The sequence below is a fragment of the Rhea pennata genome, chromosome 4 (assembly GCF_028389875.1).
Source record: "Rhea pennata isolate bPtePen1 chromosome 4, bPtePen1.pri, whole genome shotgun sequence".
NCBI lineage: Eukaryota > Metazoa > Chordata > Aves > Rheiformes > Rheidae > Rhea > Rhea pennata.
Window position 1 is genome coordinate 71,195,887 of NC_084666.1, and position 27,922 is coordinate 71,223,808.

A 27,922-nucleotide genomic window follows, 5' to 3' on the forward strand; every position below is an offset into this window, starting at 1 on the left:
TGTGAGTGAATGACAACATGTTTGTTTTAAACACCCCTTCCTTTTACCCTGTTTTTCCTTCTGATGCACAAAAGCTCTTTTTATCTTCCAGTAAAATGTTGTTTTCAGCCCTTTGGATGTATGTTTGTTAAATTCCCTGATCAAATCTGTTTCTCTGAGGGAGTCAGCTGAGTTTTGCTATTCATTGTTATGAATTATTAGTATCTTCAGAAATGACAATGAATCTCAAAATAAACTAAAACAAGACTTTACTTTCCACTTAGTTCATTTAGTTCACCTTACTGGGGTCAGATGGAAAAAGTTAAGTCAACCTGTTTTTCTGCCATTACCCAGGGAACTAAATGAATCCATTAGGCAGGTGAGACAGCAGCCAACATTCCCAGGTTGGCACTTTTACCTTTGTCAGAACTGCCGTGTGTTCTTCTCCACAGCTGATGTAAACAACCTTCTGAGACCGCAACAGCTTCACGTGGCAAGGAGATTCTCGGTCTGCATTGTAAACAATGGAAACAAGAAGGGTTTGTTTCATACATACACACCAAAATGTCTGAAAAAACCACTAGCAGTCTGATTTTCAGATGTGACCTGCAACTCTGACACAGTACAAGGAAGCTTTAGCAAATGTGGAAAAAATAACATACGCTTCAACATGTCCCTGTTGCTTTCTCCTCCAATTCTTAAATGATTTGTGCCAGGCATACAGGAAGGTGTCCAGAGCAAGAACATAAATATTGAGTATGTTGTATGAACTCAGTCAGCACCTGCAGGTCGGAACACAACTAGTGCAGCCTAGCTACACCCACCTTCAGCCTCCTGCTCTGTTCCAGACCTCTCACAGACTGCTGCATACATCTGTTTCCAAAAGCTCGCTCAGGGCCTCTTTGAGGCTAACGATACTGACATTTGGGAGACACCAGTGCAGGGCATATGACAAGGTGAATCCCAAGGTGTATTTAAATGCCAGGTCTTCCTTCTTTTGTCATATTTTAAGAAAAAGATCCTCCTATTTGCAGAGGTTAATCTCAGGCACAGTTTAATGATGCTTCTGTTCATGCTGCTGTCTTAAATCATTAGAAGTGGGTCTCCCCACAATGAATATATCAAGCAAGATTTCACGTTATACTGATGTGGCAGGTAGGCATTTCAAAGAACAGTAGGCAGCCCAAAACTGCTTCCTCTGCACCAATGAAAAATAAGGTTCCTACCAAGAGGGCTATCCACTTTTTAAAGACTCTCACCAAAGGATTTTACAGCTGCTTTTTCTGGGTAGTGAAAGGCAAACAGTCACATTTTCCACAGATTTAAAAATGACAGTGGATTCTTTATTTACTTTGTTCTGTATTTTCCCCCACTGATCTTTATTTTGACTGAAATGATGCTTCTTAACCCTACAGCATAATTGTTTAAATAACAGTGCTACAAAATACTCATGCTTGTAGACTTTGCTGTTCATGTTCACTAAGTATAATTCTCACTGCCTCACCACGATTCACTAACCATAGATATAAAATATTTATTACAGATGCCTGCCAGCTGTGCCATATATTGAGGGTAAGCAGACTGTGATCCCTGGCCAACATAGCCCCACAAGCAGAGGCCCCCTGTATATTTAAGATGGCCCAAGAACTAAGCAAGGCTCTCAAACTGCAGCTTTTCTACTAGCACTGCGTTGAAATTAGATGCATCTATTTGCTAGTCTATATGGGAAGAACACAGATGCTTTTCCAGAGCAGTGCTCTAGCTTACATACAGTCCAAGAAAGCAGCTCTGAAACATTTCCGAGAGAATACAAGTTACAAGTTCTCCAAGTGTGTTTCACATTCCTAAAAATGCAAAGCAAGATGAAAGGATACATAAAACAATTCAGGCTCTTGTGCTAAACTGCAGGCTGTTCTTCAGTAACAGCTTTAAGTATATGTTTCTGTTGGTAGAGTAGATTTCAAAATGCACCCCTGCATTATAGATACACAAAATATAAGTGGAGAGATGGTTTTCTTTAGCAACATATAGTGTTTACATATTAGCACATATGCAACCTAGCATTTACAAATATATACACCCCATGTGTACTTACTCATGCAAAATAAGTTATTCACAAATGCTGGGCATCAAGTCCACACTCAGTAACTTGTCTAGATATTTAATACACATTTAAAGTTACTCAGAAACTGTGTTGAAAATGAAGAGCTTGATTTGCAACTGCAAAAAAATTCTTCCTCTCACTTCCTTTTTTCCAAAGGGTTAAGAACATGTTAGCAACAAGCAGAGGAGTTCTGGGCTTTGCAGAATAATGGTAATGTCATATTCACTCTTCAGCTTCATTTATAAAACTATTTCCAATTCTGTTGATGGCTAGGCTGTACTGAACATGGTCACCTGAAAAAGTTTATAAAATTACGCAACCAATAAACTAGACAGCATTTTTTAATACTGAAATACTCTGTGCTGGCATTCTGTAGCAAACAGATGCTCTCCAGTCAAAAACATGTTGGCAAACTAGGGGATGGATCCAGCACACTGTTCCACAGGGACAGCCTTTGCTCCACGTCAACTTCAAACAAAACCATGGACACAGTATTTTGAAAGAAGAAAGAATCCTAGCCCTTCCTTGGATGCCCACATGTTGACACTCGCATTTGAGAGGCTTCATTTTTCTGACCTTCTTCACTCCCACTAACATCTACAACAGAAAGAAAAAATGTGTTTCTGTTCCTATCAAACAGGAAAAGCCTGAAGAACCTTTTAGATCACATTTCTCTGTCCTCTCTTCCAAAGAGCAGTGGCTAAGGTTACCTATCTGCTCAATAAAAATACACTCTAAATGTGAAAAGTTGCATTCAGTCAAAAAAAAAAAATCCATTCCTTCTTTCACCTAGGAGTAAGGTTTTAATACCTCGTTCATCACTTAATCCCAGTTGCCCTGAGCTGTTCTTCCCCCAGCCAAACACAGCTCCTGAGAGAGACAGGGCAAAGCTGTGGGCTCCACCTGCAGCAACCTGAGCCAAAGGGATCCCATCAAGAGATTTGACACGTTGCGGGCTGGCTTGGGAGGGACATTCTTTACCCAAGCCCAGCTGACCATAGTTGTTCTGTCCCCACGTGAAGAACTGGCCATCTGAAACAAGGAAAGAAAAAAAGAGTCATAGAGTGAAAGCTAGTCAACAGGAAAACAGTTTGTTAAAATGAACGTGAACCAAACAGGGGGCTTCCTCTCTACTCATCCTTAAAACAGAAAAATCAACAAGACATTCTCTACTAAAATAAAAATCGCAGTCTGAAGCCACCAGGTCAGTACACAGATGTGTGACTAAGTGCAAAATACAATACTGGATTACTGTAACTTAAACAGCAAAATGAAGAGTGGTCCACATGCTGCATACTACAGAGTAGTAGCCAAGGGTAACTTCCACAAAAAGACATTAATTATGCACATTTTTCTAAATCAGGATGGAAGGGTTTTAAATGCCTGCCATCATACAATAGTGAGGTAGTGGGTAGCCTGTGCATGATGTTTCCTCTCTTGACAGTACTGACAAAGGCTTTCTTGGGCTCCTTCAATATTTATAGTATCTGACAAGTTGTATACTCCCCCATTTGGATCAAAAGCAGTTGAGACAGGGACACCCTTGGTCTGTCACGTGGAAATAAGCAATCTTGGATACTATGCAAAATAACAGTATAAATCTTGGTAATAAATAATAAATGTTACAGTACCTGCAGCCAAAGCCAGGCAATGCCAATTTCCACAGGAAACCTGCAGAATTGTCTGTTGGTTCAATTTCTTTATCAACCTAAAGAAGGAGATGCTATTTTAGAGTAATAGTCTACATATACAGTATCACCTAAATATCATTTCAAGCATTTTTGCTAAACACATAATCTGCAGTTTTGAAATTGAGTATTTTTTTGAAGGAAATACATACCCAGGGCACAAAAGTTGCAAAACTGTGAAGAGCTTTGGACAGTTGAATACCAACTCTAAGCAAGCTACTGCTATAAAGCTGAATCCAAACATTGGAAAATGGTGGAGACAGCTCAGTTTTAGCATCTTTCTTGCTGTTTTCTTTCAGGCATCAAAATTTTTCACGCTCTTCGGGGGCAGAGCCACTCCTATGAGCTATAGCACCAGTGCTTTGTACATGGAACAGCAAGCATTGAAGGGCCATGTTATTTCACAAAAACGTACTTTTAAAAATGGCACTATCACATTAGCAGATGAGCCTTTTTTCTTTTTTATAGCAGATCTACCTGCAAGTAAAGGGCTACCTTCCCACACAGCCAGCCCACCAGCTCCAACATAATGTTTTGTAACCGAAATTCTTTTCTTCTCAACACTGTTGCCACAATCATGTTCACCCCAGACAGGTATCCAAAACTGCCTCTACCTGCTCTGCACTGGCTTTGCAATGGTAGCAGGACTAGGAGACAGAATTCACCTGTTACGAATGCAACATGGTAAAATACCATTAAAAGTACGAAGAGACCACAGATATCCTTGTTATGGTGATAAGCTGAGACCTCTCCTCTGTGACCTGCTTTGGATGAACAAGTATCAGTACCCACAACTGATCTCTGCACCATCTACATGTGCTTCCATTTAACCCTTACCAGTGCTCTGACACAGGTAAGTTATATTTAATAAGTAAATGAAGAAAATGAGCACTGTTGTTAAAGTTTGAGTAACACTGACTATTCACAATTGCAATAGGCTGGTTTAGCAGCTTTGGTGCTAAGTAAAAGGCGTGAATGGGCACCACAGCACAATAGTTTCAGAGCTGAGATGCTGGTTCACTCAGCCGTACTTTTTTTTTTTTCCTGTTCTTAAAAAGTTAGCTCCTACCTCAGAGGACTTCCATGGGAGTTGAGTACAGGCAGGTATCACATAGCATTTCCATTTTTAGGTCTTCCCTCATGTATCTTCTTGAAAAACACTGGCACTTTTTCCAATGAGGGAAGTCAAATACACTCTGATTTTCTCCTGCTGTGGGCCCTGAGCACCCAAGGGCAGGTCTATCCTGTCTGACCTTCCTTAGAACACATTCATCCAAATCCCAAGGATGCTCAAGGACTGCCAGTGCAGAGGAGGAGGAGGAGGTAGAGGAGGCCTCATGCTTATACTTGTAAATAAGAAGTGCCTTGTTACCAGCCCTTTTAGTTAATAAAACACGGCTGCTGACTCCAGGCTGGAAGAATCCCTCAGGCTGCACCTCCAGGAAGTTGCCTTAAGAAAACCTGAACCTGTTAAAAATTTACCTTGGTACTGTTACTGCATCTTCTATAGTAGTGAGACCCAGCTGTCCATCGCTGCCTGCACCCCAGGAGAAGAGCTGGCCCTGGTCACTGAGCGCCACACTGTGAGACTCTCCACAGGCCACATGCACTATGTGCTGTCCTGCCAGTGCTCCAATTTGTTCTGAGGAAAACAGAAAACCTCTCCTGTCATAGGATTCATCTCATATTTATACACAGGCATTAGTCTAGAAAAATCCAGATGTAAAGCCATTCAGATGGATGCATTGATGCCCAATTCTGTTTTGAAACTCTTTCCCTAAGAGAAAAGCACTAAACTATTGAAAACACAGAGGTTGTAGCTGCGGAGCCGTTCTGAAAGCCTCGTCTGTAAACCACAGAATAAAGGGAGGTAGTTGCTCCCGGGCGTAGTAACAGTCTACAAGCAAATAGCCCCACAGCTCCACATAAGGAGAAAACCCACCAGCTTATTTAGGAAAAGTCAGATTTGATGGTTTCTCACTCAGTTTTGATGTGGGGATCAGCAGAGACTCAGAACTCAGCAGACCCTGTAAAACTCTCCTGCTTTTCCACGTCTCTTATACCCCATGAAGACAGGTTATTCACAGAGCTAATCAACTCAGTTCTCTCTCAATTCACTCCTCAATGTATGAAAGCAGATGTGTTACAATATTCACAGTGCTAAGCTTGGAATAGGCTTGAACCAATCAACCACTTACTAGTCATGTTTCTGTCTGTCAGATATACAACAAATCCTATGAGAAGGGACCAAAGCCTTATAGTGGAATAAAAAGGAAAAAAAAAAAAAAAAAAAAACACTCAGTCCTTTGGAAGATTCCCCACAATTAATTTCTCATTATTATGTCACTGCATGCAGCTGAACTAGCTTTGACAACCACTTTTAAAGACACCAACAACCAAGCCTAACTCATTATGTAAAGTTTTTATAAATGGACATTAAAAATCCTTGTCTAGCAGTAAAATAGTAGAAATACCATGCTTGTGGTAGAAAAACTCCCCCACAAGCCAGACAGGCGCAAGGTTAGTTTTATTTTTATTTTTTTGCCTCTGAATAAAAATAAATGTTAGAGTGAATGAAGAAAGATTCACTCCATAAGCTACATGCCACTCACTAGTTTTAATAAAAGCAAAGCCACTTGGCTGGGACACGAGAGGGAAGGGGAGTTGCATGTCATTCTATGACAATGACACTTCACATCAAAGGCACCTGGAAATCATTAACATATTACCCATGCAGTTCGTATCCTTAGGCCCATAAATGTACTGTTGCTTGGTAGCCTGTTTTATGCTCATTTACATATAGAATTAAGGAAGCCTAATTTTATACGTGGACTCTAAATAACCAGAAGCTGCACAGGCTGGTCAAGGTCAACGATAAACAGACCAGAGATCTCAATGTAAATATGAAATGTAAATATGGCTCTGGTCTCTTTTCAACAGTTAGAGGGACAAAAATAAATAAATAACACACAAGTCCACTGCCTAAGCTCAGCTGAACACATATCTATACTAGGACCTGAAGGTCCCCCATCAAAGCTCCTGCTGGAGAGGATGAAGCATCACTAGAGGAAATCCTTTCGATCATGAGCAGTTCACTTTGTTACCTTCCTAGCTGGGCTATGCAGCACGCCCTGTGTAGCTGTAAGTTTGAATGCCAGGATGCACTGAGCCCATGTGTTATCCAGAATGCCTGAGCTCTTAAACCAGTCACAAACCCACCAACCTTCCCCTCTTCTAAAGCTGCTCTCTGCACACTGCCAAACACTCAAGGGGACAACACGTATTTGACGGGAAAACAAACGTGGACAATATGGGAAGCTAAGGCATCAGTAACAGAAAATGTGCTGCTACCCGAATGCATAAAGGAGTTAATTTCTTCCCTGAAAAAGCAATATTTGGTATAAACACGTGTCTAGCTTGCTGCAGAAGGGCTATTACGAGCTGCCCCTGAGAAATCAAAGCACCCTGGGGAAACGACAGAAGATTCCACAGACTGAATACCAACATGAGGAGATCAAGAGGGCAGAATGCTGAAGACAGCAATACTGCAGCTGGAGAGAAAATGTTGTGAGGTATCAGGAGCCTGGGGTAAGAACCACATAGCTAAGGGCTTCATGTGCAGGGATGAGGAGAGGATGGCTGAGAGGTTTAGAAATCCAGAGCTGCTGCTTCAATCCCCATGGACTCTATTTTAAGTCTAATTTGGCAACACAAACCTGACCTTGCTCCATGTGCCATCCCAAGGGACTAATAAAAACTGAGTTGTTTTGAAAGGCTGCCCTGTGTCACTGAAAGTGTTCAGTGACCACACTGCTCACCAAGAGGCACAGTACAGCTTCATGTACACTCAGTAAATAACCACTAATAGAAGAAGTATCCACGTCCTGGAGCTGAAGAGCTTTTCTTCAAAATGTAAGCCTAGGCCTACCCCAGCATAGCACACTCTAAGCCCCTGTTTCTTGCAGCTTGTCTACGTTTCTTCACAACTTGGCAAACTCTGAACAGTTTATGCTTTACACATCTGCACACATCTCTCCTTCCAGCGATGGAACAAGCCAACCTTCCCTTGGGGCACAGAGGTTGCCCATGGAGTCCAACAAGGGCCCCAGTCCACTGGTTGCCAGTGCAAAGGAAGTTTAGGTTTAGCACTGTGTGCTCAGTAACTGCTAAATAAGTCCAGTCAAATGGAGTTTAATAAGCACACCAAACAAAGTTGAGCAGAACAAAACCTTGAAAACAATAGGGAAGTGTTGAAGGAGCTATGTAATAAAATATTTCAACACGTCATGAAACTGCCAAAAAAAAAAAAAACACAAAAGCCCCAAGTTTCAAGAAGTACACATTGACTCAATCTTTACTTCTAAAGACACAAGCTGCCTCAAACAGCACCAATACTCAGAACTTATTTTTCAGTTCTTCGCATCTGATGGAGTTATTTTCATCCTTTTCTGTTCAGTTTACCTGACAGATCTTCGTTCACCATTCTGATGTAAACAGGTATCAAGGTCTGACTTCTTTTGCTCCTACTTGTTAGATCCTTTTATAAAATACACATTGGACCAAAGAACGAGGTTCAGGCAAAATGGATTCCGGATAGCACTTCTCTGAAGCAAGCCAGGCCTAGTTCCCAGAGCTGCTCCAGCGTGTGTCTGCCAGTCCTTCCTGTTCCCAAGGGCATTTCAGCAAAAGCTGTAGACAGGTGATACCTATTTCCCATCCAGTAGCTCCCCTTAGCTGTCTGATTTCACTCTACTTGGACACATGGCCAAGACTCAGTGTGACAATAGCCAAGTCAGAACATTTGCTCAGTTGTTTTCTGCTAGGAAAGGGCTCACTAAAGGCCTCACTAAAACAGGTGTCTTAATTGCTTGTCTGCCTAAGAAAGAAATGGTAAAAGAAACACAGAGAAAGGAGAAACAATCGTAGACAGAAAGTCCTCTGGATAAAATGCTAGCAGCTGGCAACTCTGAGGACAGAAAAAGCCAACTTTTTTGTGTTGCCATACTTGTTAATATAGCCCAGGTCCACACAGAGGATATCTAAGCATTATGCAACTAAGATCTAAAAATAAGAAGTGAGAGATATAACATTTTAATGCATAAGACAGCTGAACATTTAATCAGACACCACTAGCAACCTGCACTTCACCCATCTGGTCTTTTTGTTCTCTGGCTGATGACTGAAGAGCCTTATTAATTCTCACGTAAAAGGAGCTGAGCTCTTCCCTTTTAGAAGATGAACTACAGTAACACCTTAAACCATCTAGCAAGGTGACAATGACAGCGTTAGCACTTACAGAAGCCTGATGCAACAGCCATTAACTCCATGAAAAACCTCCTTCTGCATTCAACAGGTGCTAAGAAAATGAAAAAAGGTTGCACAGCTGAAACATATCAGTCATCAGCATTTCATTAAAGCACTTTACAAAAGGCAAGTCAGCAACTGTGGATCACATAACTCTCCAACATGGGTTTGATTCATTACGTAGGAACCTTCCATTGACTCCTGACTGCCTCTGCCTCCACTGGCACATCCCAGAGATGTTTCTGCATATGGATATCCTGGCTATGTTTCTAGGCTGTGATGAGCTTCATGCTTTCACTCCCAATAAAGTCAGCTGAGCTTTAAAACATGCATGAACTTTTTAATGAAACTGGAAAGAGGAAAGAAGAAAAACTTGAAGCAATTGTAATGCTTGCAAGTGTACAAAAGGAAAACTACACACAAGATTTCTCCCTTCCCTTAGGAGGGTTCCCCTTTGTCAGCACTACTATAACAACCCTCAGCTATTCAACGCTTTTATCAGTATTACCACCATGAGCACATTCACCAGCTTTTCCAAGAAGTGTCATCACCTGTGAAGCACCAGTGAAGGGTGCTTCTACCACTTGGAAACCGGTAACTGAGTCACCCCCTGATCTACCTCTGTTTCAGTCGTACTTTCAACTTGGACCATCTAGGTGTCTCTTGCTCACAGCTGCCCTGGACAACATTTGGAGGTTAAGACAGGGGAGGAAAAAAGTTTTACTCTAGACAACTTAAGTCAGGCAAACATACAGGTTGTCCTAAACTAGCATATGCTTTTGAAAAAAAAAAAAAAATCAATAAAGCCAGCACATAAGAAATCATGGGAACTAAGACTATGACTCCATTCAGATCATCTCTGCAGGCTGCGTTTTGTCAGCAGTAACATCAGAGGAAGGCTCACAGAGAGGAGGAAAGGGCTACAGGACAGTTTCAGGAACAAACCTGTGTGATTGCAGGCAGCGTCTGGTAAGATTAGGTGGCTACACAAGACAGGTGAATGACACGTACAACACGTAGGCACCTGGAAACACCCTGCCTGGCACAAGCCCCACGGTATTGCTGCCATTACCTTCCTTCCTCCTCCCTGTGGGACTTCTCCAAGGAGATGTTATGTACTTGTCACATCTTGCCTTCAGACTACAAGAGCTTTGGGCTGTGGGAAGCATCCTGCTCTGCAACTGCACAGCCCACTAGAAGAGCAACTCCATCTCAGGAGCCTCTATCTCTGCAGTAATACAGCTACCCTTTCTTTCTGCCTGCCGCTCTCACAGATAGGTAACAATCCACCTCATTTTCAAAGTTCTCTCAGTATGGGACAAAACCTTATTTGTTTTCTATACTTGTATCATAAACTAGAGCAGTACAGGAGCAGCCCAATTGGGGGGCTGACAATGGTAGCACTGAAGCTGATCAGGCTTTGGTTTTGACTACTGAGGAGGAATGTGAAGATAGAATTGATTCATTGAATAAAAATGCAAAAAAGGAAAAAGAGTAAGACACCGATCAAAGCAGGTGATATTCCCAGGAACGCTGCTGGTCACAGTGGTGGGAGCACTGTCAATAGAACAAGGTTGAGAAGCTCTAGGTAAAACAATTCCGCAGTTTCCTTTCATCTACAGACACTAATGAAGCTTACTTAATGCCTGCTTTGCTGTACAGCACACATATTACTGCTCACTAATTTAGCATTGCTACTTACAGGCTTAAACCAGAACAAGGTTGGTTTAGTTGTAAGCAACATTGTCACTTCATAAAGCTGACTGTGATTACATCAAGGAAGGAACGTAAGTGCAAGAAGCAATAGCTTCTCATGCCATCTTGAACCCTGAGCAGCCTTGCACAACCCCATGGTGTCACCTTCTGTCTACTTTGCTGGCTACTCCCCCTCACAACTGCAAAAGGGGACCTCTTCCAAGGTTTGATGTGAAAGCAAACCTCTTCCTCAGACATAGTCATATATGGCCTTTCATTCCCCCACAGTGTTGTCTTTTACTAGAGACATGGTCTTGAAAAAGATTACAAGCTCTTTGAATGCTTCTCTGACAAGCTGTAGGCTGGCTGGCACAGGTACAGCTGACACGCAGCGGTACAGCTGACAGGCAGCAAGGAAAAATTCTTGAAATGGCTAAGCATACAGGGAAGGCTCCAGTCCAACAAACATCAGCTGGGAGAGGAAAGACTCCATGTGCTGCCTTCAGACCCTGGAGGTAAGAAAATACCAGCACTTCTTTCAGTTAGGAAAGACACCAAGACTTGTGAAAGAAACACACTGGAAAAATGTGTTTAGGCAACAGATATAACCTGCTTTCCTCCTCAGTTCATTGCGGAGAGGAGCTGTAAAACATGGCTATTTGGCCAGGACTGCCAGCTGCTGGCAGCCTGCTACAGCATTAGTTGTGGCCGGTTTGCAACTGCTGAGAAACCCCAGAAGCCCGCCATACACACCTTGGCCACCACCACAGCACAACTCTGATGTGTGCAGGACACACCAGACCTCAGGGCCATGTGCTAAGCAGAAACACCTGTAGTGAAAGGTGGAATTAGGTGTATACATACTGGATTCAAAGAGCTTGTATTACACCATGCAAAAACTTATTTCTCCTTGAGAAATCCCAAGCATAGCCACAGTAACATTAAGAGCAGGGACAGGAGTCCAGGGAAAGGGAAGAACAAGCCCTTCACTACAGCCCCTAATACCCACATGCAAGAGTTAACATAGCCAGATGACAAAGTACTGAGACAACCATATAAAGGCAAAAGAAAAGGCAACCAATATATGACACTGGCAGCTCCACTTAATAAAATTACACCTGCACTTCCTAGCACAACTACAAAAGAAATCTGTTCATTTCTTCCCTGTAGTTCTTCCCCAAACACAATACTACATCATTCCCAGCTGCCTTATCACAGCTCCTTGCAAATTACCTGCTGGTGAATCAAGTAGATTTAAGTCTCAAAGACAGAGGAATGTCTACAGCCTGGCTTTGGGGCTCAGTCAGTTGCTCTTGGCAACCCAGGAGGTAAGTTGGAGGTTATTACTAGCCATCTGCTATGCTCAATTGGACAGATCACCACTGTACAAGTGTCCTCCCCTGGCATGTGATCACATCTGAGCAGAGAGAACAAAGTGAAGCATCTCCTAACTGCAGAACAAACAGCATTACTATATACCATATATACTGCAAGCAAACCACACAGGGTTTGTCCTGCTTTCTGCCTCTGGACATGTGAAAAAATAGCTAAAGAGCACATTATTAGTAGGCAACTCACATCCTGAAGCAGTTTTGCACAACAGGAAAATTTTAGCTTTCATCAAGACATTTTGTATTTTCTTCCATGAGGGAAGCTAGATTTTCTAGGTGCCTACACAAGACAGCACAAGACAGAAGCTCACTTGCGACAGTCTCAGACTTTGATGAGGCAGCATTGGACTTTCAAAAGCGCTTGGTGCGCTCCTCACTCTGTTCCCATTTAATTCAATCCTGCTGTGATTTGCATGGGAGCAGAACAAAGCTACAAATTCCCAAAAAGCCGCACCTGCACAGTGCATATTTGAGCATACTTGTCCTTGTTTTCAGTGACATTCCAATCAGTTTCACAAGTACTGCTTGAAAATACGCTACTGCAAAGAAGCCTTGTGATAAACTGCATTCATTCCCCTTCTTTGCCAATCAAACATTCACAGCATTTACAAACCACTTTTGTTTTAAATAAAGATTCAGTAACTTTTAGGAACACAGTCTGACAAGATTTAAATGCACTCTTTTTTGGAATAGTAAAGAGCTTTACAGAGCACACACTGAAACCTGACACATAAATCAAATGGCCAGCTTCTGGAGAAAGCTCTTCCTGAAACCATACGCTCTAGCAACAATGCTTAATAATATGGAAGATGTTGACTGAAGCTCTGAATTCACAGCTCTCTGATGGATGCAAAATAAAAGCAGTCTGCGATATTTGGATGTATCTCATTGTTTTCTTCAGAAGAAACACTGTTCTTGTAGATTTACAGATATCAAAAAACCCACTGAAAGCGTTGTTGTGTACCATTACCATGGAGCTAAAGTACAAGTGATTCACATGAACACTCAAGTAAGACACCAGGTATTAATGTAAACCTCAGGAAAACTTGAAAGATTTTATCATGTTTGTGCAGTAAAAGGTATTCAAGGATATGCAATTTAGTCATTTAGCAGAGGTTATTCTGTATAAGAGGCAAGTTGAAGTCCAGATAATTACACAGATAACAGGGCAGAAGAAAGAAATCTGTAGCGATGTTGCACTAAAGAACTGCACAGAATGATTACACTTCATTGTAAAATTTGAAGGACAGTATGAAAAAAGGAGAGATGAACATCTGTACATTTGAATTTATACAGACAGTCAACTCTGAACAGCAGGTCAGATGTTAAGAGTGAGTAGCTCTTGTCTGTTACATTACTTAACAGGAATAGCTGTTTTCTGCTAGCAGCTTTAAGTGTCTAAAATACACGATTGAGAAGAAAATGAATTTATACAAAGATCTTTGAGATAATTCTTTTGAGTACAGCTTGACCGGGACCCATTAAACTGTTTAATGTTGACTGAATCAAACTTATAGTCACAGACATAATTATGGGTCTTCTGGAAGATCTAAGTCTGTCCAGAGAAGAGACAGCAATAAGCACATGCTAGGAGTCTGAGTCAAACTCACTCTTCTCATCTAACAGTTATATATGAAAATAAGCAAACCAATCCCTTTTCTGTCAGGAAAGCAGAAGGAAGTTCATCCTGAAGGGCCAATCACTTTTGAGAGTCTCAGAAAGAAAGATTAAATCAGATAGAGAATGTTTTACAACAATCTTTTACCAAATTCAGGCCTTGTTGCAGGAAAAACATGCGGACACATGTTTCAGGCTAAAGGAAACACAATATTAAGGCAAGAGTAAAAGTGTCCTTACTAAGAAAAAACATGCAGGCTACTTTTATTAGGGGCAATAATAGAGTTTTGAGTTGCCAAAGGGAGATTTCCAATTGCAGATACATATTCACAGAGCCTCACCTCTAAGAGCATTGCTTGATAACTGCATATTGTCATCTGTGGCTACGTCACATAACATCTTGACAACAGAAAAAGGAACCTGAAGCATCAACAGCCACCGAGCCACTGAAGCCTGGTATTGGGTAAAGTCAGTGTTCATGAACCAGACAACACAAATTTAAGAACACCTGCTCTGAGTATCTGTCATATTCAGAACCCTCACCTGCAGATTCCTCAGCCTGCTTGTTTTCAGGCACATCTTCCAGGCTCTGGCAGGACTAATGCTTACACACATGGCTGCCGTGTCTCTGTTGCACCTTTTACAACATGAGGGGGGATGCAGAGGAAGCATGGGAGAGACGAAGCTAGATTCTCCTGGACCACAGCACTTGGAAAGTGTTGATACAGCTGCATACTGAGCATCAGCTCTGCACCTAGACCAGGGAACAAAATTGTCTCAGATCCTTTCTGAAAAGTCTGTTTAGTCATGGTGTGCAAGAATAAATGGCTCCTGGGCTAACTGTTGTTTAAGGTCCCTTTTTCTTGCTTCATTCCTTGTGCAAAGGAGAGAAAAGGAGGAGGAACAGGACTGCAAACTAAACGTCCTCCTAGCACTGCGACCCTGCTCCTAAGTGGCTCCCAATCTCACCTATTCCATGCAGCAGCTATGTCTCCTCATCTACGATTTGCTCACTTCTGGAACTGCAAACAAGAGCACTGACACCTCTCCTCCTATGCATGAGCAACCTAGCCTTCCCAGCTAACTCCTCACCCATCAGGAAGAAGTTGAGAGGAACAGCCTTGCAGGCTGTCCTTCCAGGGAGGTTTTGTATCTGAATTCCCAGCTGTTACACTGTTACAGGGTTTATGATTAACAGGCTTGCCAAAGTTTCAAGCATCAAGCTTTCCGGTCACTGTAACCCTGTGCTGGAGTTCAGGGCAAGTGTGTTTACATTTGAGAAACAAGGCTGCAGATCCGGATTTTTTTTTTCTTTTTTCTTTCTTTTTTTTTTGAGGGGGGCCCAATGCTGGGCATTGCTACCTTGCACATTTGCATCCAAATAAGTTTAGTAATAACAGAAGAAATAATTTAAAAAGCCAGCATGGTTTTGCCTGTGCTATGTTACCAGAAGAAAGGTGCAAAGCACATTTTGTGGCAGATATTTTTCTGTAAGTTTCTTGGGACACTAATTACTAAAGGCTAAGATTCCCTAATAGCACAGTTCAAATGAAGCCTGAATGAGCTGCAGAGAGCAGATCTCTAGACCAGACAGCATGTTCCATATTTCAAAGACTTGAGCACATTTCTAAAGCTTTACAAATGGGTAAGAACCAGCTAGTTACTTCACACACCTGTATGGTTCAGCATAACCCCCACAAGAGCCTTTTACCTTGGTTACCTGGGCCTGTCTTTTGCTTTCCAGCATATGCACTCATATTCACATAAAACACGCTTTTCATCAGCTAAGAGCCATCACAAGGAGTCAAGACACCACATAATACCTGAAGAAAAGCAACCAGAGTGTAATTTCAGAGCTGAAGAACCAGAAAGTCAGCTCTGGTGAGAGAAAATATTTGTCTGGTTTCCCAGAACTAATGCAGTAGAGTTACCACTTCCCTTTAGGGATGTAATCTATGCTAACACCTGATGGTGCCTAGGAAATTAATACAAACTCAGACTGATTTTGCAAGACCGGAGTCTTCTCAGCTCTTACTGTCACCACACAGATTTCTGATCTGCTTCTCCTAAGAGGTAAATTACAGGGAAGGGTATTTGCATAAAAAGAAGTCACCACTGACTAACACCTTTCATTCAGCAGAATGCACTTCCCCAGTAATTTCTGTTCCCCTCCATGGAGGGGCACAACCACCCTGCCAGGTGCCATCCTATCCCCACCTTACATCCACAAGCTCAGCTGATGTGACAATAAACAAAGCTTTTTAATTAAAAAGATTATTTCATTCAAAGGTACTCTTTAAAGGACTCCGAAGAGGAATTACCCAGAGTTCTGTGCCACAGTTTGATGACTGTAAGCAGCATGAATGAGAAGCAAGATTTAAATAGTATCCTCCCACTACAGATATCTGTAATGGAAGACAGAACAAGAATAGGAAAGTAAATTATTTGGAATTCGTAGTAAAGGAAGAAAGGGAGATGAAATCTTCAACAATGTTTAGTGCACATATAACAACTCTTTTGCCACTGAAGTCACTAGTAAAATTCTTCAAGCTTTTCAAGGAGACCACTGTCAGATTAATGCTGAGTGCACTGCAAAGTCCGAGAGTTTCAGTCATAAGCAAACATCATGGGAACTAACCATCTCCAATTAAACAACACGATCACATATTCTGAAAACACTAACGGAAGCTTTTAAGATGTTGGTAGCTAAGTTTCACAAAAAAGAAAAAAAGCAAGAGAGAAAAGGCAATTTCTTTTTTGTAAATACAAACCTGGGCAGCAGGAAGGAGACCACTCCACTCCTCTAAAGTCACTAAGCACTTTGCCACAGTTTTCAAAAGGTTCAGACTCCCTGAATATTTTCCTTATCTCAGTGTTACTCTCGAACACAACTAAATCATGCCTCGCGCAACAATAAGCATTTCTAGAGTCACGGAATCACAGAATGGTTAAGGTTGGAAGGGACCTCTGGAGATCATCTAGTCCAACTCCCCTGCTCAAGGAAGGTCCCTTGGAGCACATTGCACAGAACTGCATCCAGGTGGGTTTTGAATATCTCCAGAGGAGACTCCACAGCCTCTCTGGGCAACCTGTTCCAGTGCTCTGTCACTCTCACAGTAAAGAGGGTTTTCCCTCATATTCAGGCGGAACTTCCTGTGTTTCCGTTTGTGCCTGCTGCCTCTCGTCCCGCCGCTTGGCACCACCAAAAAGAGCCCAGCCTCATCCTCTTGATAAGATCCCCTCTCAGTCTTCTCCTCTCCAGGCTACACAGGCCCAGCTCTCACAGCTTTTTCTCATAGGAGAGACTCCAGTCCCCTGATCATCTTTGTAAGCATGCTTAGAGATGCCATCCAGGATGAGCTGTTCCACCACCTTTCCAGGGATGGAGGTGACACTGACTGGCCTGCAGTTGCCTGGCCAGGCACCCCTTTTTAAAGACTGGAGCGACAATGACTTTCTTCCAGTTCTCAGGCACCTCGCCTGTTCTCCATGACCTGTCAAAGATGATGGAGAATGGCCTAGGAACAATATCACTAGCTCCTTCAGTACTCATGAGTGCACCCCATCAGGGCCCATGGATTTGTGGGTGTCAGGCTTGCCTAAATGATCTCTAACCCCATCCTCCTCCAACAAGGGGAAGTACGCCTTTCTCTCTCATCTCCAGGCTCTGCGATTCCCGATGGCTGCCCTCAGCAGCAAAGGCTGAAGCAAAGGCAACATTCAGTAACTCCGTCTTCTCCGTACCCTTCGTCGCCAGGGTCCTCAACCCATTCAGCAGCAGGCCCACATTCTCCCTAGTCTTCCTTTTGCTACTTGTGGAGTTGAAGAAACCCCGCTTGTTGTCCTTGAGGTCTCCTGACGGATTTAACTCCAAACGGGCCTTAGCCTTCCTCGTCGCATCCCTGCATACTCTGACAGCGTTTCTATATTCCTCCCAAGTGGCCTGTCCCTTCTTCCACACTTTGTGCCTTTCCTCCTTCTGATTGAGTTTTGCCAGGAGCTCCTTGCTCACCCATGCAGGTCTCCTGCCCCCTTTGCCTGACTTCTCGCCTTCCTGGTCTGTCTTTCCTAAAAGGCACATAGCCATCCATGGCAGCATTCCAGTCATGTGAGCTATCCCACTATGTCTCTGTAACTGCAATGAGAGTCCAGATCGGGGTCTCCAGGTACTTTGCCAGCAGAGAATGCCTGCAGGGAACAGCCAATCTTATGCTCTCAGCTTCCTCACAAGGAGATCCAGCCCACCCCCAGTGCTGGGCAAAGACAGGCTATTCCTGGCTGCCCTCATACGCTAGGCAGAATCAAATCATAGTGCAGTAAAAATCAATGGGCCTCAGGCCCACACTGCCCTGCCCTTCAAAGGTTGAACAGAGGTAGTTACAGGGCTCCCGACTCTACACATTTCTCCTGTTCTCATCCTCATGCGCACTGGTAATCTTCTGTCATCTTTACCTTTAATAGCTCAGGACCCAACATGCCCTAAACAGCTTCAGTCACAGGTTTGCCAGAACTCTGTACTTCACTCACTTGATCTCAGACTGCCCCTTTTCTATAGTCCTACCCAAAAGCAGGGCTACCTAATGGCTAAAACCTTTTTCAGGACTCATGAGTTCCATTTGCAGCCTGGATCCTTGACTCACTGCGTGGCCACCATTTTCCTTACCATCATGTGCTTGTTTTTACAAGCAAATGGCAGACTAACCGAAGGATATTGCTCAGAGCATAGTCTTTCAGAATTTCTGGGACTTCACCACATTAAAGCCATGCAGCTTATTAGTGAACTTGCAAGGGGAAGTATTTGTGTCAGGTAAGATAGAATACTCACTAAGCTTGGATTCCTTTTACTAAGCATCTCATTAATTCCAGTGCCTAAATTTACAAACAAAGATGAACAGCAGTTGTGCACAAAGGAGACTTAAGCACTCCTGATATTGTCTGGAAATAATTTGTAGGAAAAGGAAGAGAGGTCAGAACCAACATCAGCTCCCCTAATCCAACATCACGGCTGCAAAAATCTAGCCAGTGCTCAAGAGAAAGCAGCAAACAACCCTCAGATGGAGAAAAGGAGTCGTGAAGTCAGTCAGCTCACACTTACACATATTACATAGGGAACTATGGATATTTTGTATACTCTCTTAAGTCTGTCATGCAACTATAAGGCAAGTTAGAAGAACACCCAGCCCTACAGAGAAATAGTTGGCAATTTGAGGAAAGATGCCTATTGTTTTAAATACCTAGGAAAGTTTCTTTTATTGCCCATATAAAAATCACTGAACACAGTGTTCCAGCTGTACTAAGAACATTAAGTTCAGAAACAGAAGCAAGAGCTGAATTTCCACCCTGGACTTGGCCTGGGGATGTACTTGGGAGGAAGGTTGAGAATTTAACCCATCCTGCTTTTCACTGAAATATGCAAACTGATAAATCAGTATCTTTACCACATGCCAACACCAAAACATAGATAGAAAGTGAATTGGAAGGTCAACATTCAAAAGCAAAGTTATAGAAAAGGCTTCAGAGGTCCTGAAAACAAGAAATACACAGTTAAACCGCTCCTTGCAAACTCAAGGAAGGAGAGGCACCAGCTCCCTACAGCTTTGCACAGACAGGTTCTGCCTGTTGGAACACAATTACAAAAATGCTATTCAATTCAGGGGAACAGAAGGCTACAGTGACCTTCTTCCAGAGTTAAGATGACATGAAGGGGAGAGGTGGAGAGGGCACACATGGACAAAAGCCTTCTAAGAGGGAAAACCAAAACATCTGTAAACCCTCTCAGCCAGAGAGGGCTTGTTCTCCGCAAGTACTTTCAACACAGGCCTGTTCTCTTCGGTACAAATGATAAACTGAGCAATAACTGAAAGAGAGCAGGGATGCAACACAATCGGAAAAGCAAAGCAGAAGACAGTGTGACTCATTGCCCTCTCTTCCCCTTTATAATAAGGCACACTAATGCCAAATAACAAAATCTGTTCTGATACCATCTGCACTCCCCTTTATTTTGGTGCATTTCCCAGGCAAATTGAGCAGACCTGTCTCCCCCACTCATGCTCAGATTTAGCTTTCAAGAGCCAGCAAATATTATTCAGCATCGTCACTGTGTTATTACACACGATCTTCAGCCTTGTTAACTGCTCCAGCTCCACAGCATTCACAGAACAGCTACTATAATCTTCTCAGCCTCCCAGCCTCAGCTGGTTTGAAACCTTGTATAAAAAGCAGACATACCTGGCTTGCTTCCTTCACTCTCGTGCCCCAGTTGGCCTTTGGTGTTCAAGCCACAGGTATACACTTCCCCGTCTTCCAGAAGGAAAATGGAATGGTTTCCTCCACATGCCACTTCCTTGACATTTCTGTCATGAATGAATCCATACACCTGAGGTTCAGGAACGATGACCTGGAGGTTGCTACCTATCCCAGGCTGTCCAAAAGACGAGTATCCCCAGCATAGCATTTTCTCTCTTTTCAGCAAGTCATGTAGCTTTATCCTTCCTGGGAAAGGGAAACAGGGAGAGGACAGATGAAGCAAGTATTCAGCAAGTTATCTTTTAGAGATGAGCTGCTTTGAGCAGAAGATAGAATCAGCTGGAAAAAAAAAGAAAAAAAAAAAGAGTATTTCCTGACCAAATTGGTCAGGCTTGTAGACTGACAGTTAAAAAATTTAAAAAAAAAATATTTTTACCATTACACAAACTAACAGACAAGAACCAAGGCAGTTCAGACCTCAGGTACTAAGTGCCTTCATACCCTGGCCACCTCCATTTGTAAGGTGGTGAAAATGTTCTGAAACCCATCAGTCTCAGGTTCTTTCATCCCAACAAAAGCACTCTACCTCAAAAGCAAAATTCAACCTCCTTCCCAACTCAACTGTAATGTTTTTTAGAACTAATCGCTCCAAATACTAACTTTTAGTCCAGTAATGTCACATTTGGGGCCACTACTTAAAGATGGTTTTAAAAGTATCTTGAGGATGATCAAAACAGCCCTGCACAGACTAACAGAGGCATTTATAGCATGCTGGCCAATGCACAAGTATATCATATCTGATAAAGCCAAGCTAAGAAGGATTTCACAAAACTGTACACATTCTTCCAAACCAGTTATGTGCGTACACACCAATTTCCCAAGAAAAAGCAGTCTACATGGAACAGCACACTGACAGCTTGGCCCCTGACAGCAACAGATAGATAAAACCCTAACACTGATATAACTTGCCAGAACTCAGGTATTACCTTTTCCACTACGCTCAGAGTCAGGACCTTCAGAAAACACAGCAACATGGGAAGGAAAAACAAAGCAATATAAAAGGAACTAAGGAATTATACAGTCTGAATTTGTTAACGACAACATCCTTATGCTTAAGAGCAGGGAAAAAGGCATGTGTATGTTTTTAAATATATATATAGTATAGATGCATATACCCATACACACACACGCACATGTGTGTATATAGACACCTGTCAGCTTTCACTCCAGAAGAATCATCTGAAAGATTTAGCAATGCTCTCTTGTCACCCGTAATCACAAAGTGTTTAGGTTATTTGTTAAACATGCCGTACTAATGAGACATCAAGAATTCCTCTGCTTAAGCTAGAATATGGTTAAAGCTTTTCTGTAAGGGGAAGAAAAAAAAATAAGAGAAAGAAAATGAGAACTCCTACACAATAGGTCTTACAACTCATTACACCAAGTTTCCAACAAAGGCAATTTACATCAGCAGCATTTATTATCTCAGCACAAGATCTGAAACCAAATGTAATCCCTGAGGTTCCACAGATTCCTCAAGAAAACAAGGTTCATTTTACCATTTTGAGCAGACAGGAAACGCCATGCATTCAGTTTGCATCTAAAGCTTGGTCCTAATTCAAGCCCTCGGTATTAGCAGTAAAGCCTTTTGTAATCTAAGCCCTAAGCAATGGGTGTCCATCTCTCACTCCATTATCCTTGCCTGTCAGTTGTGGTCATGCAGTCAGCTGTGGTCACTTCCATTGAGGCAGGACTGAGCTGGATGAGGGAGGGAGGGAGAGGATTTTCTAGCTGCAATTCATCAGCAGTTCAGTTTCCTACTGCAAACAGTTTACCAGGAACTCTCGTCAGGGTGCTTTAAAGCATGCTATGAATCCCTTTTATTTCTATCACAGCATCACAGCTGATGCCTTTGCTCCTTTTTAACATCACTTCATGCATACACATCCACATGCATGCTGACCAGCTCCAAAGCACCCATGGGCAAAAAGCAGGACATTGCAGGGCTCTGTCCAGTTGTTAAATTAGTTGGTGTGTATATTCTGGCATTTGGTTGTCCTGAGGAAAAAAGGAAAAAAAAATGATGAAAGATATCCTACTGGTTACTCTATTTCCTATGCTAAGGATAGAAATGTCATAGACATAGTGAAATTGAAGCAAATGCATGTGCTTATCCTTTATATGACACATCTGATGTATTTGTAGTGAACTTCACAATCTGTCTCAAAAAAAAAAAAAGCCAACATAAGCAACTTCCTGAAGGTGGCAACACCAAAGAACAAAATCATTACAAAATTGACATCTGAAATGGTAGTAACCTGAGTCTGTAATTCCTCTCTGCCTGGGGAATTACCTTATTACAAAGATATCAGTAGCCTTCACAATAAGAGCAAACCTAAGGATCCAAAGATCACATTCCCTGAGGGTATAAATGGAGGTTACCTCTGAGATGAAGATATTTCACGATTAAATGGGATGAACTACTGCAACATTGTACAACATGAGCTAAATATTAATTCAATACATCTTTCTAAAAAGGTTCCTAGAAAGTCTGGTCCTCATAGAATATTCTTCTATTTTTCTTCTTTCATTTAAAAATGCTAAAAATACTTTAATTGCTTTCCTTTTCTTCATATTCCCCACAAGAATTTGCTGTAATGGGCAGGGGATAGGATATGAATGGTAACAGGAGAGAAAAACATCCATCTATTACTACACAATTTAAAATAGCAAGAGTTCAAACTCCAATAACTCATATGCACTCTAGGATCATTTCAAGGGAGCTCAGCTCCCATTCATGCTAGCAGGCAGATTTCCTGAAGCATCCAAAAATTTAACAGTCCCTACAAGAGATGATGGGGACTTCTGGGCACAGAACGTCTTAGAAAAATCCATAGTCCGGTCTTAAGAACTAGATTTTTTTTGTACAGTCTTAAAGCACCTCCTTTGAATAGTCACTGCCCCCTCCTTTCATACTCGCTAGTCATTTTGCTGATAAATTCACACGCAGCTTTATTCCAAAAGGAGAGAGCAGCACTTTCCACTCAGGAGTGAAAATCCACGTAGCCACTTTCCACTTGAGAGCATGGGCACAGAAACATACTTATTTCCCGATGGCCTGGTGAGCCACATTTTTAATTTACTTATTTTGAGAACAGTGCACATTTTAAAAGCTACAGCTGTTTTTAATATTTTTCTCTAAGATGCAGCATGCAAAGCTGCTGCAACTTGCTGTGCATGCAAGAGCCGCAGCTTCTTGTGTGACGGGGAACACAAGAAGGCTTCAAAGGAGAACTTCACGCTCCATTTCCAATTCTAGTTAAGGCAGTTATTCCTCTTTGACATTAGTGGAACAACTGAAAATGCACGTAACACTGCAAACTACATCAACAGGCTGCATTACCCATCTTATGGTGACACAATTACATTAAAAGTTTGAGACAGGCAGTAACACACATGATGTACACACATGCATATACCCATACATTTTATACCCACACATCTGAATTTTTAAAAGTGACCAATCATTCCTAATGCTCAGCTTGATGCACCTGAAACAAGTTGAATTTTTATCTCTGAACAACATGCCCTTAGGAAAGGGCTTTTAAAACATGTATGTTAGGGCACTAAAGTTCCCAGCACCTTTTGAAAATTAGGTTGCAACAAAAAAAGGAGCTATAGCACCCAATGACAGTATAATTCCCTGTTCTTTAGGGATCACAGCGCAGCTGCTTTGATACTCATGTTTTAGAGGATAAGAGCAGGTGCAATGCAGCAAAGCTACTCATCCAAAGGGATTCCCTCTTTCTACCCCCCCCCCAAAAAAAAAGGGGGGGGAGAGGGAGAACCTGCCAAACATCTTCAAACATTAATACGCCAGGAATAATTCACCACTGAAGGATATGCACAGCACAGCCAGAGAAAAGAAAACCTCACACTGCAGGGAATATTTTGAGGAAGACAACAGTGGGTGTAAGATCCACCCCTCCCGCTATAATAAGCCTCAGCTGACATACTAAGTATATATCCTTTCATGAAAAGCAACCCTGGTGATTTATAGGATTATTGTAAAATACTAATGCTGCTTTTAAGATCATGACAGGATGCATTTTTACATTTCTCTTATTAATAGCTATCGCAACACACACAGTCTCTTCACACAACCAATGTAGCCAAAAACCATAGCTGTGCAGCAATTGCATGCTTTCTGGGAAAGTTAGTTAAGTAAATACTGTGCTCACAACAAGCAAAGCTCAAAGCTGAACGCTCTCTGAACAAAGCAATCTGCCAACTGGCAGGACATGAGTAAACAACCCTTTTCTTCCTGTTGTTCGTGGGACTTCACCTAGCAAATGTGCGTTTTTTTGTTTTTTTTTTTTTAATCAGCGTTGCCCAATAACGAAGCAATTGCTGCTTGTTTCTGTCACAAGCGGGCCTCCAAGCCCACTTTCTCCTTCTCGCCTTCGTTTCGCTCCAACTAGGCACTCAGGTCACTGAGCGAGCAAATGCCAGGTGCAACCAATCCCACCGCAAAAAGAGCATTTCCACTGCACAACCAAGCGCCCTCCGAGAAAGCATTTTCGACCAGCCACCAGCGGCAACCTCCACGGCGCACAAGGAGAAGGACGGGCTCCACCAACCCCCGTCAGGCCCCGCTAGCACCTCGCCCCCTGTCGGGCGCACCGGCGCCGCCAGCCCGCGGGCACCCGCGCCGGGGGCACCAGCGGCCTCAGACCATGGCTCTGCCCCTCGCACGTTCCCCACCCCCGGTAGCTCCGGCCCAGCGGGGGGCCACAAGGCGCCACCCGCGAGAGGCTGCTGCCGCCGCCGCCCGCGACGTGACACGGTCCCGGCTGCTGCCGATACCGCCGGGCCTGCCCACCCTTCACCGGGCGCAGCAGCGCCCCCAAAGCCCCCCCAGTGCCCGCCTCAACCCCCTCAAATCCCCGCCGGAATCCCACCTGCCGCCGCCTCACCGGTCCCGCCGCCGCCGCCGCCACGGCAACGAGGAAGTCCCGCCCCCCGCCGGCGGGAGTGACGTCGGGGCGCGCCCAATGAGCAGCACGGGGCCGGCCCGGGCGCGCCAATCAGCGGCGGCGGGCGGGCGGCGGCCGTTGGGCGGGCCTCGCGCGGGCGGCCGTTGGCGGTTGGCAGTTGGGCGAGGCTCGTGACTGAGGCGTGGGGGCGGGGCGGGGCGTGTCTGTCACGCAGCTGGGCGCGCACCGGGCTTCAGCTGGGGCGAGGGAATGGCGCGGGGCTGGAGCCCGTCTTCGTTTTGATAAGCATGAACTATGGCTTCTTAATAACGTTAGTCAGCAGCCTCCCTCATTCTTCTCTTTTATCTTTCGTTTTGCCTGGCCTTTGGGCCTCTGACAGGCTTGTTTGCTTTGGAATTAATATTTTACATCAAATTTCAAGCTGGGGGAAATATCTGTGGTCAAAGGGTGAATCTTTGGAGAGAGAAAAAAAAAAAGAGGTCGGTCCTTCAAATGAGCATGCAATTACAACTCCTAAGGACGTATTTTCTGATTTTAATGCCATCCAATTAGGAAAAGGCCACCCACATGTCACCCAAGAAATGGCTGCATTTCTGTAGTCATGTAACAGTAAAGGTAACCCAACAATCGACAGTCGTGTTTGACCGAAGGACAAGCACCGGAGCTATACACATCTGGCTCCCACTCAGACCGTCAAAACGGCAGTCAGGATTTGTGCAAACCGCATAGAGATGCTTGTACGGGTTCCAAAAAAATAGAGGTCCCTAAACCATGTCCAGTGCCCACGGTATTCATCTCCCCTGTGCTACTCTCTGGCAGCTTTCAGTGTTTGTATGGCTAGCATGCAATGTGTCACGTATGAGGCAAAAATGTGACCTATATGGGCATGGATCATGCAAATTTTGCAGAAAACGAACTACTTTGCATTGTAAAATTACACCACTGACATAATAGCTTTTATCTACTAGTATTGCAAGCAGCTTCTACAATAACTGTAAACACTTAGAGGAAAAAACAGTTCCTTCTTTGTTTGTTTTTGTTTTATTTATTTTGTCGTTTGGAAGCCCTTTGTATATAGTCACTGTTTCCCTTTACACTCAGTTTCCTCTGTTTGTTTGGGTCTCTGACGGAGCAATCAAGGAGGCAAGGACATGCAAAAAAACAAGAAAACAAGCTAGTCAAGCCCAGGATTTGTCAGAGGGAACCAGGAATCTCTTGCTGAAAGCAATTACTAATTGGCTGTATTTCAAGTTCAAAGAGAACTTTCAGGGCTGGCACTTTATAAATGTACAAAGTAATAAAGAGACCAAAGTAAAATAATTCTGTATCTGTTTCCACGCAGTCTACTGTGTGCCACTTCTTTTGGAGGCTGCTACCAGTGCAAATTTTTAATAAGAGCTCGAGTTTCACTGCAGTATGGATTTTCTTTATTGCAGTATAGATTTTCCTCTTTTTATTTTTTATTTTTTATTTTTTTTTCCCCAGGCTAAATCAAGCTGGCATGTGTGGAGTCAACATCTCCCTGCTGGCTAATGTCTGCTCCAGAAGGGCCCATGGCAAGGTTAGATCTTTTTCCAGAAAAGCTTTTAGCTCACTATTTCCTTAATAGGTTATCTCTGCTTGTTGAGAAAGATAAACCCCTTCAAAGTGATACACCACCACCCAACCACCGTAGAGGACCAGGTCTGAAGATGTCCAGAGACTGCAAAATATGCAACTAATCAGGATTTCCCAAGTGCCTCTTTTCTCCCTTACTTAAATAAACAGCTGCCCAGTGTGAAGAGCCGCACGGGCCAGCACGGAGGAGGTCTCCACAACATGCACGTTGACGTAACACAAATTATTATCACTGCAGTTATCTCCACAAAGGGTGATGGAGTGGCAGCTGCCCTGTGAACCCTCTTCTGGTAGATGTATCTCCTCAGAGTCTTTCCATATGTGCCATTGGTAGCCTTTTGCCACAACAGTCCATGGTACAGACATTTAATTGTGTGTGTGTGGGGGGGTGGCTATGTGCAAGTAGTGATGCTTTACACCTTTTTAGCCATACTCCTCCTCAGAGTTCATCACCAATACTAAATAGTCCTCAAACCACCCCAAAGACCAATGTGTGACAGATATTAAAGTCCCTTGAGTACTGAGAGGGAGATTTCAAGAGCTTCACCAGCTCTGGCTACCAGTTTCTCATGCTGGGCTCTGAATCTAATAACAGAAAGCCCTGGCAGGTCCAGGATTTCAGCTGGGTTGTTCCTTGCTCCTGTTACAGACCACCAAGTCCTAAATCATGCCCGGCTTTCTGCAGCAGGTCAGCCACAATACAGGGTGCTTAGGAATTGCACACATCAAGTAAAAGTACTGTTTATGCTTTGAAAGACACCAGTGAAAGAGTGTTCCCCAAATCCAGACTGAAGCAGGCTGGGGCAGCCCATTCCTGCGTGTCAGCCCACGGCAGCCAGCTTCGCCGTTTCCCCGTTCTTCCGCAGAGCTGGGCCTCCCTCTGTGCGGTGCCAGGAACCTGCCCTCGCCGAATTCTGCAGCAATCTGCGGGTTGCGGTGTTTCCCCCAAGCCACGGTAGTCCCCAGAGGGATGATGCATTTCGTCGTATCTCAAGCTCAGCAATCCGGGCTGTTTTTGTGTGTGATGTGGTTCGCCATCCGTCACAGTCATGTTGCAGCCCGACAGCTGCTGCACTGCCTTAGTTCATTAGTTCTGAATGATCGGGATAAATCCTTAATTCTTTCGGTTTTGTCACAAGCCTGAGGATGCTTAAAATTCTTCCCTGCAGCCCTGAGGAAGACAACTGATTTACAAGAGACTCCCAGTAACAGTGGGAAACCTAGAAAAAGCTTGAAATTGCAACTCAGTTCATATGAGAAAGCCCCAAAGTCAATGTCCTTTAA

At 43.3% G+C, this 27,922-nt stretch overlaps 1 protein-coding gene across 6 annotated transcripts in view; it reads right to left on the reverse strand.

Annotated features, from left to right (window-relative positions):
- Nucleotides 1-25,028, reverse strand: part of LOC134139607 (probable E3 ubiquitin-protein ligase HERC3) — a 51,512-nt gene extending 26,484 nt beyond the window's left edge. For all 6 annotated transcript variants that reach the window (XR_009958219.1, XM_062574209.1, XM_062574212.1 and 3 more), the window contains exons 1-6: nt 24,986-25,028; nt 20,007-20,270; nt 5,254-5,413; nt 3,715-3,791; nt 2,894-3,115; nt 398-489 (exon numbers count right to left, since the gene is read on the reverse strand). Coding sequence is in view for 5 of the 6 variants with exons in the window: in XM_062574209.1 (XP_062430193.1) it covers nt 398-489; nt 2,894-3,115; nt 3,715-3,791; nt 5,254-5,413; nt 20,007-20,232 (777 nt within the window). In the remaining variant the exon portion in view is untranslated. The remainder of the gene's footprint in view (nt 1-397; nt 490-2,893; nt 3,116-3,714; nt 3,792-5,253; nt 5,414-20,006; nt 20,271-24,985) is intronic.
- Nucleotides 25,029-27,922: the final 2,894 nt, after the last annotated feature.